The sequence below is a fragment of the Alligator mississippiensis genome, chromosome 4, assembly GCF_030867095.1.
Source record: "Alligator mississippiensis isolate rAllMis1 chromosome 4, rAllMis1, whole genome shotgun sequence".
In the NCBI taxonomy this organism is placed as follows: Eukaryota; Metazoa; Chordata; order Crocodylia; family Alligatoridae; genus Alligator; species Alligator mississippiensis.
The window spans coordinates 186,530,454-186,546,782 of record NC_081827.1 but is presented as its reverse complement, the minus strand read 5'-3'; the positions used below and the strand labels follow the sequence as shown (position 1 = coordinate 186,546,782).

Sequence of the window (16,329 nt, the reverse complement as noted above, 5' to 3'; positions counted from 1 at the left end):
TTTTGGAGTTTCTGGCATAGGTATGGTGCTAGGCATGGACTCTGCAGAGGGTGAGGGGTGATTCTGGCACTACTTCTAAGTCAGCACCCATGACAGGTGCCCTTCTTGCCCACCCCTAGTTACACTACTGTGTATGCCTTTTAGAAAAAAATATTACCAGTCTAATCAGATTACACACATTAGTCACACTTATGTGAATAAAGCCAACATAATTGTGAGGCCACTCATTTGGACTGTGTATTTTATTTTAGATATCTAATCAGTTAGTAGCTTAATTTTTACTGTTGCAACAAATGCTAATAAAGCAACCTAACATGAATCCCTGCAGTGCTTGTAGAACCCAGTTTTCACAGAGAGGAAATTTTCCAACAAGGCAGAGGGAGATTAGCATGAATCATTCTTCTCATTTTGTGCAAAAGTAGGACCCATGCCACAGATACATATCTTTGTGTCATAGTACACAGGTGAATAATCTCATGGCAAGCAATGAATGAGCCTGTCCCCACAGCTAAGCTTGCATGCGTATGTGAGTGTTTGCAGGAGCAGGGAATGGGGGCTTTGCTATTGACTCAGGGGAGCCAAGTTTTCACCTTTTGTTGTTTGCAGTTTTGAAATAATTAAACAGAAGGATCTCCGAGGGAGCTGCATGTAGAAGAAAACAATGGATAAGTCTGTGAAAAAGGCCTTACAGAGAAAGGAGAAGTCAGGTGTTCTATTGGATAAAATACTGGGGCAAACTAACTCATATAGCCTAAGGCTGTTTTTAATTATGCAAAGTTATTATCTAATACTTATCATATGTTTGTCATATGGTTTTCCAGTATAAACTGCTGTCTTATGTTTGACAAATTGATGGAATGTAAAATATATTGGACCAAATCCTCAGCTGATGTAAATTGGCTCAGTTCCATTGAAGCTAATAGCATTATATTGATATATTCAAGCTGAGGATTTTGTTCATTATTCCTAAGGGTTCCATCATATTTTGAGTTCACAGAGTTCTTATTATTTATCCTTTGTATTATGGTAGCAATTGGGGGTCCCCAGAGAATGAATCTCTGTTGTGATGACTTATGGAAAGGAAAAAAGAAAGATAACAAAGTTCAATGTATTTAGAAATAAAGGATCAGGTCATCCTTGTGTTGCTCCACGCAGCCACTCCTGCAGTTCAGTTCTTCACAGTCCATTTTCTTGAGAAGAATTACAAGAGGGAACCCAACATTATGAGGCATCTCAGGGAATTGTTGGTTGTAGCCGTGTTGGTCTAAGGACACAGGCAGACAAGGTACTTTGGATAGATGAGATATTTCTTATTAGACCAACTAAATAGTTGAAAAAATGATTCTTTGCTAGCTTTTGGGGGCACACACCCTTCTTCAGGCAGATTCTTAATATGCCTGAAGTGTGTTTCACGGTAGATGTTTCATATGTGTTTGTGCCTGAAAGCTTGGAAAGAACAATTTTCCCAACTATTTAGTTGGTCTAATAAAGATTTCACATTTACCCAAAGAAACTTGTCAGTGGGGTTTAAGCATTTATCAGTCTACTGAAAGTAAGGTGAGTGTACACATGGAATGGCCAGGATCTGTGGCTTCTGGGCTTTACAGATACGTGGGGAAGGGCTGAGCCAGACCATCCTTCTGCCTTCTACCAGAGGTTCAGCAAAAGCCACATGCATGTGTTCTTTAATGTGTTCTTTACTCATGTGCATTACGCACTAAGGACTCCTTACAGGATTTCTGTGTAGGAATCTGGGGACAGAGGAGGAGATGGTACTGCTGAAATCAGTTGCTCTCTTTTGCTATCTTCTTCTGCTACCCTACCCAGAGTGCTTCAGAGGGGTAACTCCATTGAAACTGCTCTGGAAAGTATTTTTAGGCAGGCTGGGATCAGCGGTGTCCAACTTTTTCCAGGGCCATGGGGGTGGGAAAGGAATTATACTTACTACTGGAGGGGCGTGGGGGATAGGGAAGGGACAGGAGTCATTCCTGCCTAGGCTCTCCTCACTTGAGTGCCAGCTGCTACTGTTGCTGTTCTAACAGTGCAGGCTGGGCTGCTACCAGAGGGACACACAACAGATCCAGGGGCTCCTCACGGTGCTTCATTCACCTTCCTGTCCCCATGAGTAGGGCTGACCCTCCCACGGCAAAGCCTCCCAGGAGAAGGGGCATCATTCCACCTCCTTTTCCTGCCAATCAGATACAGTGCTGGGCATGATGCTGCTCCTGCCTGGTTCCCTATGATTGGGCTCTGTAGGGCTCTTTCTGCCATGAAACAACTCCTAGTGAGGAGGAGGCTATACTAATGCCCCCTCTAAGTCAGTGACCAGTGTCGGTGTCCCTTATGTCATCCTGGTGACAGTACTAGGTGGAATGACAATGACTTGGAAGTAGCCCACTTTCCCTTATTGATGGCTCCCTGAGCATAGTCCTTTTCACTCATAGAAGTGGAGGGTACAATCAATCATAATTGTTATTTATATGTGTTCTTAGGTTTCACTTTCACTGCAGTCAACAAAAGCTTTGAAATTGATTTTAATGGGAGTAGGAAGGAGCTTTTACTTGCTAAAATAATACTTTTCTAAGTTTTATAATGATGGTGATATTACTCTCAGCTATGATAGTTGTCTCTATTAAGTCAACATTTGCCAACTTTCTTAATAATTAGAATATAAAATAATTGTTACATGCTAAGTATTGGCTCCTGTTGACTTTTTAATGGCAGTCACTCAATATAATCATTTCCATGTTCGTGAATAATTAAGGCATTTACTTCGATTTCTTTCATGCAAAGTAAATAACTTTAATGTTGTGAGCAAAGAAGCAAAGCTAGAAGAGAGATGAGGGATACAGCCACGCATACCATCTGGAACAGTAAACATTGTGGATTCTTTCTCCTAAATAGGAAAATATGTGTGCATTTTGGATTTTCAATAATTCATAACAAACTGAGTGTATGTTTCCTGGATCTCTTGCATTTCCTTGAAATATGTTGGACCATATTCTTAGCTTATGTCAATCACTGTTGTCCTGCGGAAGTCAATGGAGTGATGATGATTTATACAAGCTGAGGAACCGGATCAGATTAAACCCACTATGAAAAGACCGTGTGTAAAATTATTTCTCTGTGAAGAGTTAACTTCTCCAATTATGCTTCAGTTTCCTGAATTTTCAAAGGTTCAGGACATGTAGATTTATTTACAGCTGTTTTTTGTCAGTTGTGTAACTTGCAAGGATTGAAGCAAACTCATTGTTCTTTTCGTTAATGGTCCTGGAATCCTTTGTACCACTTGCCAACTCAGTTAACGTAGTGAGGGCTAAGAATAGCAGAAACGAAAAAGAATGTAATTACTGATGTTGACCTGATTTAATACCTGGCATGTTTGAATCTCTCCTGTCTCATTTGAAAGATTGATCTCATTTTGGGGAGAAATAAATTCTAAATCAGTGGGGGGTCAACACACGATTCTGTACAGCTGTGGATGGGGATTAATTTCCTTATGTTGACTTGCTGTTTGTTCCAACCTCTTCTATCTCCTTCTTCATAGTGCCTTTACTTCAGCTGCACTCTAGCTACTTTCCCTTTTGTCCTTCTATTAAAATACAAGGACCAAAAAAAAAAAAAAAAGAGTTGACACTAATTTGCTAGTTTACTGCTATCTCTCTTTTCAGTGCCCTTCCCTTACAAAGTCTATTTAAATTGCAAGCAATTTGTGGCAAAGACTGCCCACTATTCTGTCTTGTACGGTGCCTATGTAATGGAGCCCTAATTTTGGTTAGTCCCTATGCATTATTGAAGGAGTAGTTTTAACTAATAAAAACAACACACACACTGCCAGTTTCCTCTTGAGATTTCAGTAATCTTAGGCTGAATTTGGCCATGATAAAATACAATTTTCTTTGGATCTTTTTGACTTGCTATTGATTTTCAATTATACATAATTCTTTGTGTGCATGCACGTGTCACGCAACACACTCATTTGTAACTAATTAATTCATATTGTGATTAACACGTAGAATCCCCAGTCGTGAACAAGATCCGAACAAGTCCCAGTGGTGCCAAGCACTGTAGAAACACAGAATAAAGAGACCATCCCTGCCATCAGTGACTTGCAATCTAGTATTGGTGATAGAAACATTTCACCAAGTAGGAAACAGAGATCAGCAGTGAGATGATGAGCCAGCTCTCCAGCTGATATTAATCTGCATACTTCTACTGACTTCAGTGGAGTCAATTGATTTGCATCAGCTGTGGATCCAATGCATTACAACCGCTGTAGATGACAGATGTTATGTAACTGTTTTCAGTTCATGCTGCTTTGTCCAATGATAGGACATAGATTTTAGATTTTTTCATACATTTAATACATTTTTAGGGTTGGAAGGAACCTCAGTAAATCATTGAGTCCAACCCTCTGCCCTGGGTAGGAAAGAGCGCTGTCCTAAGGCACCTGTGTCTCCAGCTTTTCATTTTCATTTAGAGCTAGACAATGGGCTGAACAGTTCATCTGCACAGGTTTTCAAGGATATGTAAGAATCTTCTTTATGCCCATTTGTAGGTGACCTTGGCTTTGTGTCTAGATCAGTGGTTTTCAACCTCTGGTCCATGGACTCCTAGGGATCCACAGACTACGTCTAATGGGTCCATGAAAGATGATTATGATCCATCAAAAGTATGTGAATACCCACACTTACAATTCAAAGGGGCCCACACCTCCATTCAAAATTTCAAAAGGGGTCAGTACCTCCATTCAAAACATTTTCTGCAAATGAAAAAAGTTTGAAAACCACTGGTTTAGATGCATAGGAGTAAGCAGGCCAAACACAGGAGAATCACAGATCTGCCTTTGAAGTGCGCTAGACTTCATTGTGGAAGCAGTGATGTGGGGCAGGGAGCAGTAGCTTATTGCTGATAATGGACGCCATTCCTTCCCACAAAGCTGTATTCCTTGGGGATAGATCAGCACCCCCCATATAATTCGCCCTGATCATTTTTCAACAAACTGCAGCTACGTAGAAGTCTATTTTCCATTCTATTTCTAATATCTTTTACTGGTTAGTTAGAAAACATTTTCCTTTCCAAATTTCCATTTAGCAAACATTCATTTTTCCTATTTTTGAAGAGGTCTTCAGTTTCCTTACCTATTTTATTTTTAATGTCCATCAATAGCCACTTCTATTTTTTATTTTTTTTCCATGAAAAAAAACAGTGTTTTTCATGCATCCTGGTTGGCCACAATGTTAGGATAGGAACACCATCTAAATATTATTTTGTTTAACTGAGGCTACAGAGCAAATTGAAGTTGTATAAATTATTGGGAGGTAGGGAGCCACTGACGACTGGACTTGACTTGTTATGGGACAGATTTTCTTCCCTTTTACCCTAGTGAAAATCTATTGAAGGCAATGAGCTAAATTCAGCTTTGGCATAAACAAGCTGCTCTCCCCCTGGAATCAGGAAAAGTTACATTTTCTTACACTAGTGCTTAATTTGGTCCAAGGACATTTCAGAGGTATTCTTGCAATATATTTATAGAATCAGACACTCAGAAAAATAGGATTGAAAGGGACCTCAAGAGGTCATTTAGTTCAGCCCCCATGCCAGACAAATATCTGCTTTAACCTTCACTTAAAAACTTCAAATGAGATGGATTCCTCAACTACTCTATGTCAAATGTTGCTGTGCTTAACAGCTCTCCTAGCTAGAAAGTAGTATCCAACCTATGTCAGCCTTGCAATTTCAGCCCTTTACTTTTTGAAAGAAGAAGAGTACACCATAGAGTCCTTAGTAAACAGGATTTGGATTTGCCTGAGAGAACTCACTGATTTACTAGCTCAGTGCCTTAACCACTCATCCATAACTAATATACCCTGCCTAACATTGATTTAGTTAGCTTGAGCACTGGTAGCAGTAAATCCCTAATGATCTTGGTTTCAATCAAGCAAGTACCTAGAGTCCTGGGCACAAGCAGGATTTTTCAACCTATTCTGAAGCCCATGCTACTACAGCTTCATTGCTTTTGGTACCCGAACTAGGGAGATTAAAGCTAATTTTGATAACTTTGTCTACACATGCTGCAACCACACTTCTAGAGTACAGTGGTAGAAATGGAGTAGTGAGAGGAGAATTTAGCCTGTTATGATGTACATCCTATCATCTTTTCATTTCCAGACCTCTCATCAAAACCTGCGGGAATTCTACGGAAAAATCTATAATAGGTTTATGTCCTGTATTACTTAGGGACCCTATACTTTTCTTGTTCATTAGTAGAGTTTTCCATGGACATGAGGGGAAAGTTGCAAAGCAGAGATCACTGACTGAGGAAAGTGCTTATTATCATCATCATCACTATTACTTCTACTGCAGTTTATTGTATGCATAGTGTTTTGCAGGTCTGCTAATGGATTGTGCCATGTGCTGTATATGCTCATGCCCAGGCCCAGGCTCATGCCCAGGCCTAGCCCTACAGCTGTGTTGTGAAATCATTATTAGAGCTGAACTGAGAATGCTATTTACACTGACAATGTCTCTGTTTTTATTTAGGTCACACATTGGTGCTTTGAAAAACAAAAAAAACAAAATAAACAAAAAAAAATCAATATGAGGAAACATCGACATTTGCCCATCGTGGCAATCATTTCTATCATACTCTCTGGCTGTTGTATGGTTGAGGCTCAGCAACAAGAAGGTAAGTCCTTGGCGTCTTTAGAGAATTTGTAAAAATGTGATGCTTTCTCATGAGATGTTTCTAGAATGTTTTTAAATGTGCATGTTGAAAATGCATTGTGATTTGCCAGCATTGCTGATGGAGAATTAGCCCAAGCATACTACTAGCTTATTCTTTGCCAGCCCATTGGGCTGAACATCATTTCATGTACATCCCTTAGAAAACATTCAAGTTTTCTTATGTAGGCACGTAAATAGCAAATAATGATGTTTTGCATGAGAATATGACTTTGCCAGTAGAGTGTTAACATTTAGTGTGTTATCTATGTATTATCCATGCAGAACTATTCTGCCTCCCTTATATGTATGGAAAAACCTGGATAGGGAAATTGAATGTTGTAATGGCAAAACCACCAAATTCCAGCCATTGACATGGATGGCCACTCCCCTGCATTGTTGCGGAGAGAGGTTCATTAGCTTTTTGAAAGGATATAATAGCTTATTTTGTATTGTAACTAATTTACTAGGGGTCTGGCATAAGGTGAAAGTTATTGGGGAACAGAATTCAATCTGGCACCTTAATTTTTGCAATTACTTAGGTCATGTTTACACTAATGGTCTCTCTAAAGTCCAGAGGGCTCCTTGTGTGAACAAATATTGCAGGATTTGGCCCATATTAACTAAACCAGTGATTCCCAAACTGTAGTCTGTGGTGGTCCACAAGACCATGGTAAGTTGACCAGGACCTGTCCCCTGTTGGTCAATTAAAAGTTTGATGATAAGAGTGTATGGTTGTCCATGAGATATGCTGAGGGTTAACAGTGGTCTGCTAGTCCAGAAGATTTGGGAATCACTGCTGTAAATCTCATGCAAGAAATATTTGTATATATTAGCAGTGTTCAATATCTAAGCTTGCATTTTGACTGGCCAGAAAGATGTCCTGGGCCTAAAAGTCTATTGTCATATGGTTTGGGTATTAGTGGGACTTTAAACCTGTAATAACATTAAGCAGTAATTGTGACTTTCAGACTCAAATCCAGCAAAGCACTGGAGCAAATGCATGACTGACTTAAGGTTCATAAGGAGTCCCACCCCAGAAGGGCTACTTGCCTGCTTGGAGTTGCACACATGATTCAGTGCTCTGCTGGATGGAGCTGTGGTGCCAGTAAGGGGAAGTAGAGGCACAGAACTTCAGTGAAAGCACATGGAAGAAATTATCTCAGATTAGTGCAATGGCTTTTGAAGACAGAAGGAACATGACTTCTGCTACGCACTATGAAATGGTGCAGTGCATGCTCCTCCCCTGCTAAATGCTGTCCCTTCTCACCTTTGTGTTCTCTAAGTACAGTCTGGGACAAGCCCCTGTGCAGCTATAAAGGAGGATGGCTTCTTGCACCCTTTCATCTACTTGTGTTCCTGTGCAGGGGTATTCACAGTCCAGTTTACAGAGATCCTTCTGTTCTGTCCTGCATTATGAAAGAAATATGAGTTTCACGCTGAAGATGTGAAATAGGCCATGCTTTAAAAAAGTGTTTGGGCAACATGGAAATATTCAGCTGACCTGTAGAAAATCTGTTTTTTTAAAGATGTCAAAATCGTTGCTGCGGCTGATATAATATTTCTAGTGGATTCCTCTTGGAGCATTGGAAAGGAACATTTCCAACTTGTTCGAGAGTTTCTTTATGATGTTGTAAAATCTTTAGATGTGGGAGAGAATGATTTCCATTTTGCTCTGGTCCAGTTCAGCGGAAACCCACACACAGAGTTCCAGTTAAACACGTATCGCTCTACCCAAGATGTCTTGTCCCACATTTTGAACATGCCTTATATGGGGGGAGGCACCAAGACTGGAAAAGGATTAGAATACCTAATTCAGAACCATCTCTCTAAAGCTGCTGGAAGCAGAGCAAGTGATGGCACCCCCCAGATTATTATAGTGTTAACGGATGGACGATCTCAAGATGATGTGGCTCTGCCATCATCTGTCCTTAAGTCTGCTGATGTAAACATGTTTGCAATTGGAGTGCAGAATGCAGTGGAAGGGGAATTAAAGGAAATAGCAAGTGAACCACTTGATTTGCACGTTTTCAACCTAGAGAACTTTACTGCTCTCCACAACATAGTAGGAGACTTAGTGGCAAGTGTTCGTACATCTATGACTCCAGAAATGGCTGGAGAGAAAGGAGTGGTTAAAGACATAACAGGTAATGGCAAACTGCTGTGCTGTGTCTTTGCCATACTGATATCTGAAATAGGTATGGCAATTGCTGGTATTGCACTGTTTTAAAAACTCTGTAGGGATTGTCAGAGATGGAGGTTTAAAAGGTTTAAAACCTTTTTGAAAGGTTTAAAAAAAAAAGGTTTCAGTGTTACTGTCACAGGTTTCCAATAGATTGTAGAGCTAAAGTTGCTCATTGTTTGCAAAAGAGGCCTCATTCATTAGTTGTGTGACATTACAACCACTGCAGAGGCAAAACTCCTTTCTGGTCAAGGATTATTCTGTACAACAATGTGATTTCTAAATGAATGAGCGTAATCATGCAAATGATTGCAAAAATTCCATTGTTGTTCATTTAATTACAGAACACATTTTTGGAGATGTGGGTAAAAATTCAGTTTCACTATAGTTGCCTTTAATATCCCATGATGGTCAACATTTCATAACTAGTATATATGAAGGCAAAAGCAAATAATTACCTTGTCAGCTGCAAATTTGCCAAATTATCCCTGTTTATCAGCTTCCAAGACAGGCTGAGAAATGTAAAACAAAGGTCCTCAGTAATACAGTTACTGTCCTATAAGGTCCTAAGTCTGAGCCAGCTTAGCTAGTCCATTAGACTAGCATTTTTAAGCCATGCCAGTTTAGGTAGCCAGCAGCACACAGGGGAGACATGTGACTGACTTCACTTCCAACTGCCTTGGTCTCCCCAGCCTGAATAACCAGATACAATTCACAACTGAATTGATTAAGGATAGTTTCCACTTGAAAGTCTGGAAGAAAGCTTGTACTCACAACTCTGGAGGTAGACAGCAGACCTTCACAGCTCTGCCACTGTATCCCACATTGTCTTGTAAAATCATAATTTAAACCTTGTTGGCTCCAGTGGAGCCACAAATTATTTCAACCTTCAGCAGCTAAATATTTCAATTTGTGAAATACAGGGTAACCTATTTGTCTGCTCCCATCCATACCCCAAATGAAGTAAATGAGAGTTTTTCCATGGGCCTGAATGGGTTTTGGGATCAAAGCTGTTTCATAGTTTTTAGGGGCTGGAAGGGACCTTACATGTGAACCTGGATAAGATAATTTGGGTAGGGTAAATAGGGTATGGTAAACAGAAGGGAGAAACATCTGGGTTTGAAATCTTCACTTTTTCATCAGAGGGAAGAGAAGGTGGGACCCTATTAATCCTGTCCATTGAACAGGGCCTGAAACCTCAATGGGAAGTCTCTGAAAGGGTATATTTGTACTTACAGGAACACTGGGCCTTAGAAAGTCTATCTGTTCTTTCTACTACTTGCTCAGATCAAGTGCAACAAAAAATGACTTCTAATTCCTATTCACTTGCTGCTGGTAGCAGCTATAAGAAGAGCAGTGACCTCAAATTCCTGTGCACCTTTCTCCCTGTTAGATTGGCCTAACTTTGGGTGATTTGACAATTGCCTTATTGATGTAGCATTTATAGCACGAGGTTAGCAGCTGATATTTGCCACATACCAAAATGACTGGAGCAGTGGGATCTACTTGTAAGTGAAGGAAATATTACCTGACCCTGTTGCCTTTGGTAGAACTTACTATAAGCAAATGCTGAATTTGGCTCAAGAAATGCTAAAGGATCAAACCTTTTTTTTTTATTCCTGAGACTCCATCTAAACCTCAGTAGCATTTTGATGAAAAAAACAGTAGCAATACGCAAGGTATAACATTAATCCATTCATTTTGTCTTGTGTAATTAACCCCTTACTTCAGTCCCATCAATTGCTGTATATCACTGCATGATACTTTGCAAAACAAAGAGCTGTGCTCACATATTTTTGTGCTTGGTGTTTGGCAGGGCAAATAGCCAGTTGACTTGCAAGCCATGGAGAAATTAAACTTGTTTCCATCGGTGATGTAAGCTCTCTGAATTATAAAAAACATTTTTTTTTAATAAACAAAATATTTGTGACATCAGATTGCTCTTTAAAAAGTGCATTTTTGCAGTAAAGGGCCTGATCCTATTATAATTAAAGTCAATCAATATTTCACTACTGGCTTTAATGGGTGGGCTGGGGTTTATGTATGTCTTGATAAGAAACAAGACTAATGTGTAGAGTATCCTATTTGCTTATGCACATCTTCATAAAAGCAAATATTTTTAGGGGCAAAACATGTTTCTATGTATGAAAATGAGTATTTCTAAGGTGACCTCCATCCAGAGATCCTTTTGAGAAATGTTTCTGCTCAGTAAAGAAAGTGAAAAGTACTTTTGCTCTTTGTATAGCAAGTTGGTGCTGTGTAATTTACATGGCCAATATATACATTCTTTTTATATTGGATTATATTGAGCGCTATGTAAGGCATAGTGCAAACTGACCATCTGTCTAGGATGACTTTGAGGTGCCATTTATTCCTTTAGGAAATGCTTTTGCAATTCTAGGTAGTTTGTTTTGCATTTTCTACATTTATAAATGACGTGGAGATTATGTAGTATGGACCATGAGTGTGAGAGGAAAAACAGACTTTGTATTTACATGATAGAAAAGCCCAAATTGTCAATCTTTTGACAGTCCCAGAGTTCAAGGCTAGTCTTGAATTTGCCCTGATGCATACATTAAATCTTAGCTGTCTGTCTCATCTGACACTCTCTGCTTAGTTGTGTAACAAGCATGCTTTTATTTGTCCTCCAGCACTGGCTTGTTCATTAGCGTGTACTTAAGTACAAGGTTTTTACAGTGATGACAAATTATCCAACATTTAGAGCTATCTTGTTTCTATTTTGTCTTATATGGGAAGTATTCCTACAATAGAAATACCTATGAGGAATTTAAATATCACTACTAAAAGGAGAATCAAGATACTTGAAATATATACAAACAACACTGTCCTATATTTTTCTTTGCTCTTTTCCTATTTTTGTGGACTCTGTATGCCACAACCAGTTAAATTAAATGTTAAGGACTTTTATAGGCAAACAGGGTTCTTTGGGTAGATGTGATATCTTTTATTAGACCAACTAAATAGTTGGAAAATTTGTTCTTTGCAAGCTTTCAGCTGCAAACACCCTTCTTCAGGCATGAGGAGAGTCATAACCTAAAGAAGGGTGTTTGTACCCGAAAGCTTGCAAAGAGCAATTTTTTCAACTATTTAGTTGGTCTAATAAAAAATATTACATCTACCCAAAGAACCTTGCTTGCCTATGTCCTTAGACCAAAACGGGTACAACTAGCAACCCTAAAAACTTTCATAACTTTTGACTAAATCACAAAATAATCTCTGAACCTTTAAATAATTCACAGATATCTCCATTCTTTAACAGGCATGTTTCATGGGGATGAAAAAGGTTCAAGAGATAGGTAATAGAATAGAGAACATTTGACTTCATGTATGAATTACATAATTGAATCATGTGATGGTACTGCATAATAGCTTCATCAAAGTCAATGAGAGTTGGGTCATAGACTTCATTGGTACCAGGATTTCACCTCAGCTGAGAGTCAGGCAATGTTTTCAAAACTGATGTCTCAGTCATTTTCAATAGCATGCATGCATGCACGTGCGTGCACACCCCACCACAATAACTTTAAAAAGACTGCAGAGTAGTGCCCTGGAAACATTTGAGTATTCCGTGAGATACCTGCATATGTCTTTCACTGACATTGATAGGAGTTATGTGAGGATATGGAATGAAGGGCAGACTCTAGAAAGTTTTCAGTCTGCTTTGATAAGTCATGAAACTAAATTATGCCCTGCCTTTTCTCTAATTCTAATGCTATATAAAGTTTCATTTGATGTGTATGATCAGATTAGCCATTTCCTGCCATCTAGGTATCGTCACAGGTTGGATAATTATGTCATGGCTGGTTTTATCACCCTGTTTTAACATGATTCTGCATTACTTGATTGAATATACAGTGGTTATGTGCAAAATACACACCAGACACCTACAGTGGTCATCAGCAGAAGTTATCATATTTGTACAAAATCAAATACCAAGTTAATGTGTTATTTGTCATTACAGGTATAGTAAATATGCAGCTAAACTTATAATTGTATCATGCATTCACTTGACAATGGAAAATAATATTCATCAATCAGACAGACTTTTTTTTTCACAAAGTGGCTTTGAATAATTATACCTTTGATGAGAAAAGCCACCAGTGTATATTCAGCCAATGTTTTAAACATTTCCTAGAAATCTCAACAAAGGCTGAAACTTTCCATGTATAAAACATGATTCCATCTGTGAATAATAGTTTACAGTATAGCAATAACATTTATTTTTGAAACTGTATTGGCAGTTGTTTTTTAAAAAAATATGTAATGAGATAACCTCCTATGAATTACATTTTGAATATAATTTATATTCTCTTTTGTGTATTTCCAGGAAATCTGGTTTGCTCATTTGAATTTTGTGTCTCTAAATATTTAGGCTTTTAGACAAATAGTAGACACCACCCTAGAAATGATCTAGAGATATAAAAAAATTCTGTGCTGTAGAGTTTTCTCCCCACAAAAGAAAACTTATCTTAATATTTAATAATAGTCATGAATTTAGAGTCTGTCAAAACAGAATACTGTCTTCTGAAACACATTCGATCTGATAGCTCATATTCAATCAGAATGCAGAACTAAAAGGCAAATATCACTATCTTTAGCGAACACATATTTGTTTTCTATTTTCGTGTTTCTTACCAGCTTCCAAAGAAACATGTCAGAACACTGTACAACTGCATGTAATCACTTGTTTTAATGCTTTCACCTTTTGCATTTCTTTTTTTAAAGCGCAAGATTCTGCTGACCTTATTTTCCTTATTGATGGATCAAACAACATCGGAAGTGTCAATTTCCAAGCCATACGTGATTTCCTTGTAAATTTGATTGAAAACCTCAGAGTTGGAGCTCAGCAGATACACACTGGGGTGGTGCAGTATAGTGATGAACCCAGAACTGAGTTCTTTTTGAACAGCTACTCCACAAAAGCTGATGTTCTGGATGCAGTGAAAGCACTTAGTTTTCTTGGTGGCGAGGAAGCTAACACTGGTGCAGCACTGGAATATGTGGTGCAGAACCACTTCACCCGGGCAGGAGGCAGCAGAATAGAGGAAGCTGTGCCTCAGATATTAGTGCTGATAAGTGGTGGAGAGTCTAGTGATGATGTCAGAGAGGGAGTGTTAGCAGTGAAGCAAGCTAGTATATTTTCACTTAGCATTGGGGTCCTGAATGCTGACAGTGCAGAGCTGCAGCAGATTGCTACTGATGGAAGCTTCGCATTTTCTGCCCTGGATGTCCGTAACCTTGATGGTCTTCAGGAACAATTACTACCAAACATTGTTGGAGTGGCCCAAAGGCTCATTTTATTAGAGGCCCCAACCATTGTTACTGAAGGTATGTATGCATTTACAGACTGCTGTATTTTGTTGAATTAATGAACTATTACAACATATTTTTGAGCACATTTCTCTGCTATGCTCTAGAAAGAAATGAGAAAGCAAATAAATGGTGGCATATTATGAGGATAGTCATTTGCCCAGGAAATTACAATTTGAACACTCTGAAATGTTGTACCAATGACTATCGCAACATGCAGTTTTGAACAAAATAATCAGGGAATTAAAAAGCAATATCAACCTCCCATATAATTTCTTTGTACTGCAGGTACCATGATAATATCTGAACAGGCCTGAAGACAAGGACATGGCCTATTTCTGAGAAGTGCTTGTCTCATGAAAACTTTCATTAAATGTTTATATAAACCTTCACTAGATGTCTTAAATATGAAATTTGGCTGGGGGAGTTATCAGAGATGTGGAATCCAGATGAGGAATATGTAGTGTTAATGACATTGTCATTTCCATGGATGGGATTGGTTTTTCTTAACTATTATTTAGTATAGATGGCCCCAAGGTATACTTTTCATATCCATATCTATATTTTGAACAACTCCTCAGTGTTAGAAGAAATTTGGATTCAGTTTGAATTCAGGCTAGAGCTGGTCAAAAAGAAAAAAAAAGTTTCTTTTTTAATGCTGAAAATGTTTACTTTTCATGGGGCATTCTTTTTCAGCATAGCAAAAGAAAATGGAACTAGTTAACCAAAAATGAATATTTATCAGTTTTTGGTTTTCTGTTGACAAACTTTTTTTTCCTTTGGGGAAAGCAGACACATGTAAATAAATGAACGTGGTTAAAAATTCAATTTTATTCCATAAAAAAAAAAATTGGTGGGAGATTTTCAACCAGCCCTATTTCACATCCAGCCCTAGAAATCAAGAATTGTATACAAAGGAATTATTTTCTGTACAAAGGCTTATTCATTATTTATGTCCCCTATTTTGAAGACTTTTGTGATGAAACATAACCAGAACATAGAGGTTGTGCAGACTTTCTGCCTAGGGATTTTGAATAATATTTGAGGATAATATAATTGTGCACAGAATTTAAAAGAACAATAACCCTCAATTATTTTTAAAGGCATTCTCTTTACTGTTATCATAACTTACCCTTTAATATTGTAGCTTATTTGGTTTGCAGCTTTATGCAGAGGCAGTAGAAATAGCCAACTTGGGTTTCATTAAATGATTTAATTTCAGTGAGGATTTAAAATAGTAGTTTATCTATGCGATGCCATTAACTTGTTTATTGTAACCTAATGCATGGATGTATCTAGTATCATGTTTATTCCAGCACTAGAGGTTCACGCTGGCATAAATTTGTGCATTTTATGGATCATACAATAGGATTCTATGGTATTGTAATCTTAATTTTAAAATTGCTTTATTTAAGTTAAATTCACTAACAGAAGATTTTCATGACAGACACTATGAGCAGTACTATCAAAGGCCACTGCACTGAGTCAATCTTGAAAAGTCTATGCATCCATTCAGCCAACAATTCTCCCTAGGTACATGGAAATATTTATTTTGTCCATACAGTTATTGAAATGAAATGCATAAATAACCATGAATCCAAATGCCATTGTGCAATTTTGTTAATTATATTCAGTTTACCAGCTTGATTGGCATTCAGGTATTTCACCCCAAATGTTTTCATTTGTTCCTTCTGACCATGTTTTATATCATTGGACCCTCATAGACATAACTGAGAGCAAAATTTGACCTACTATGTTATCATACAACGTGGGCCTGATTTTTCCCTTCAAGAGCTCTCACTGACGGCATTTGGGTGTCTAAGTACCCTACATGAACCATTTTCAAAATTTAATCAGAGCACAGAATCTTTATTTAGATTAAAACATCCATTTCAAAACCCATCAAAGTCTTTGAGAAGGCCCTACCCACTATTGACTGCACTGGGTTTCAGATCATGCCATGTTAATGGGTTATCCCTTCATAGAAAGGCTGGAAGATTGGGATCTTAGTCTGGAATTAATTTATTTTTCTTTGATCATTTGTACTGTATAGCTTTTTAATCTTTCTCACCCACAGAAATCACTCAATATGC

The 16,329-nt window shown here is 38.2% G+C and overlaps 1 protein-coding gene across 7 annotated transcripts in view; it reads left to right on the top strand.

The window, feature by feature from the left end:
* Window positions 1-16,329, top strand: part of COL6A3 (collagen type VI alpha 3 chain) — a 123,205-nt gene that overhangs the window by 25,688 nt on the left and 81,188 nt on the right. For 5 of the 7 annotated variants that reach the window (XM_014594261.3, XM_019492005.2, XM_014594263.3 and 2 more), the window contains exons 2-4: window positions 6,544-6,688; window positions 8,253-8,870; window positions 13,652-14,254. In XM_014594261.3, the coding sequence (XP_014449747.1) occupies window positions 6,601-6,688; window positions 8,253-8,870; window positions 13,652-14,254 (1,309 nt within the window). In that variant the 5' untranslated portion in view covers window positions 6,544-6,600. The remainder of the gene's footprint in view (window positions 1-6,543; window positions 6,689-8,252; window positions 8,871-13,651; window positions 14,255-16,329) is intronic. The other 2 variants (XM_014594264.3, XM_014594265.3) reach the window with 2 other exon arrangements.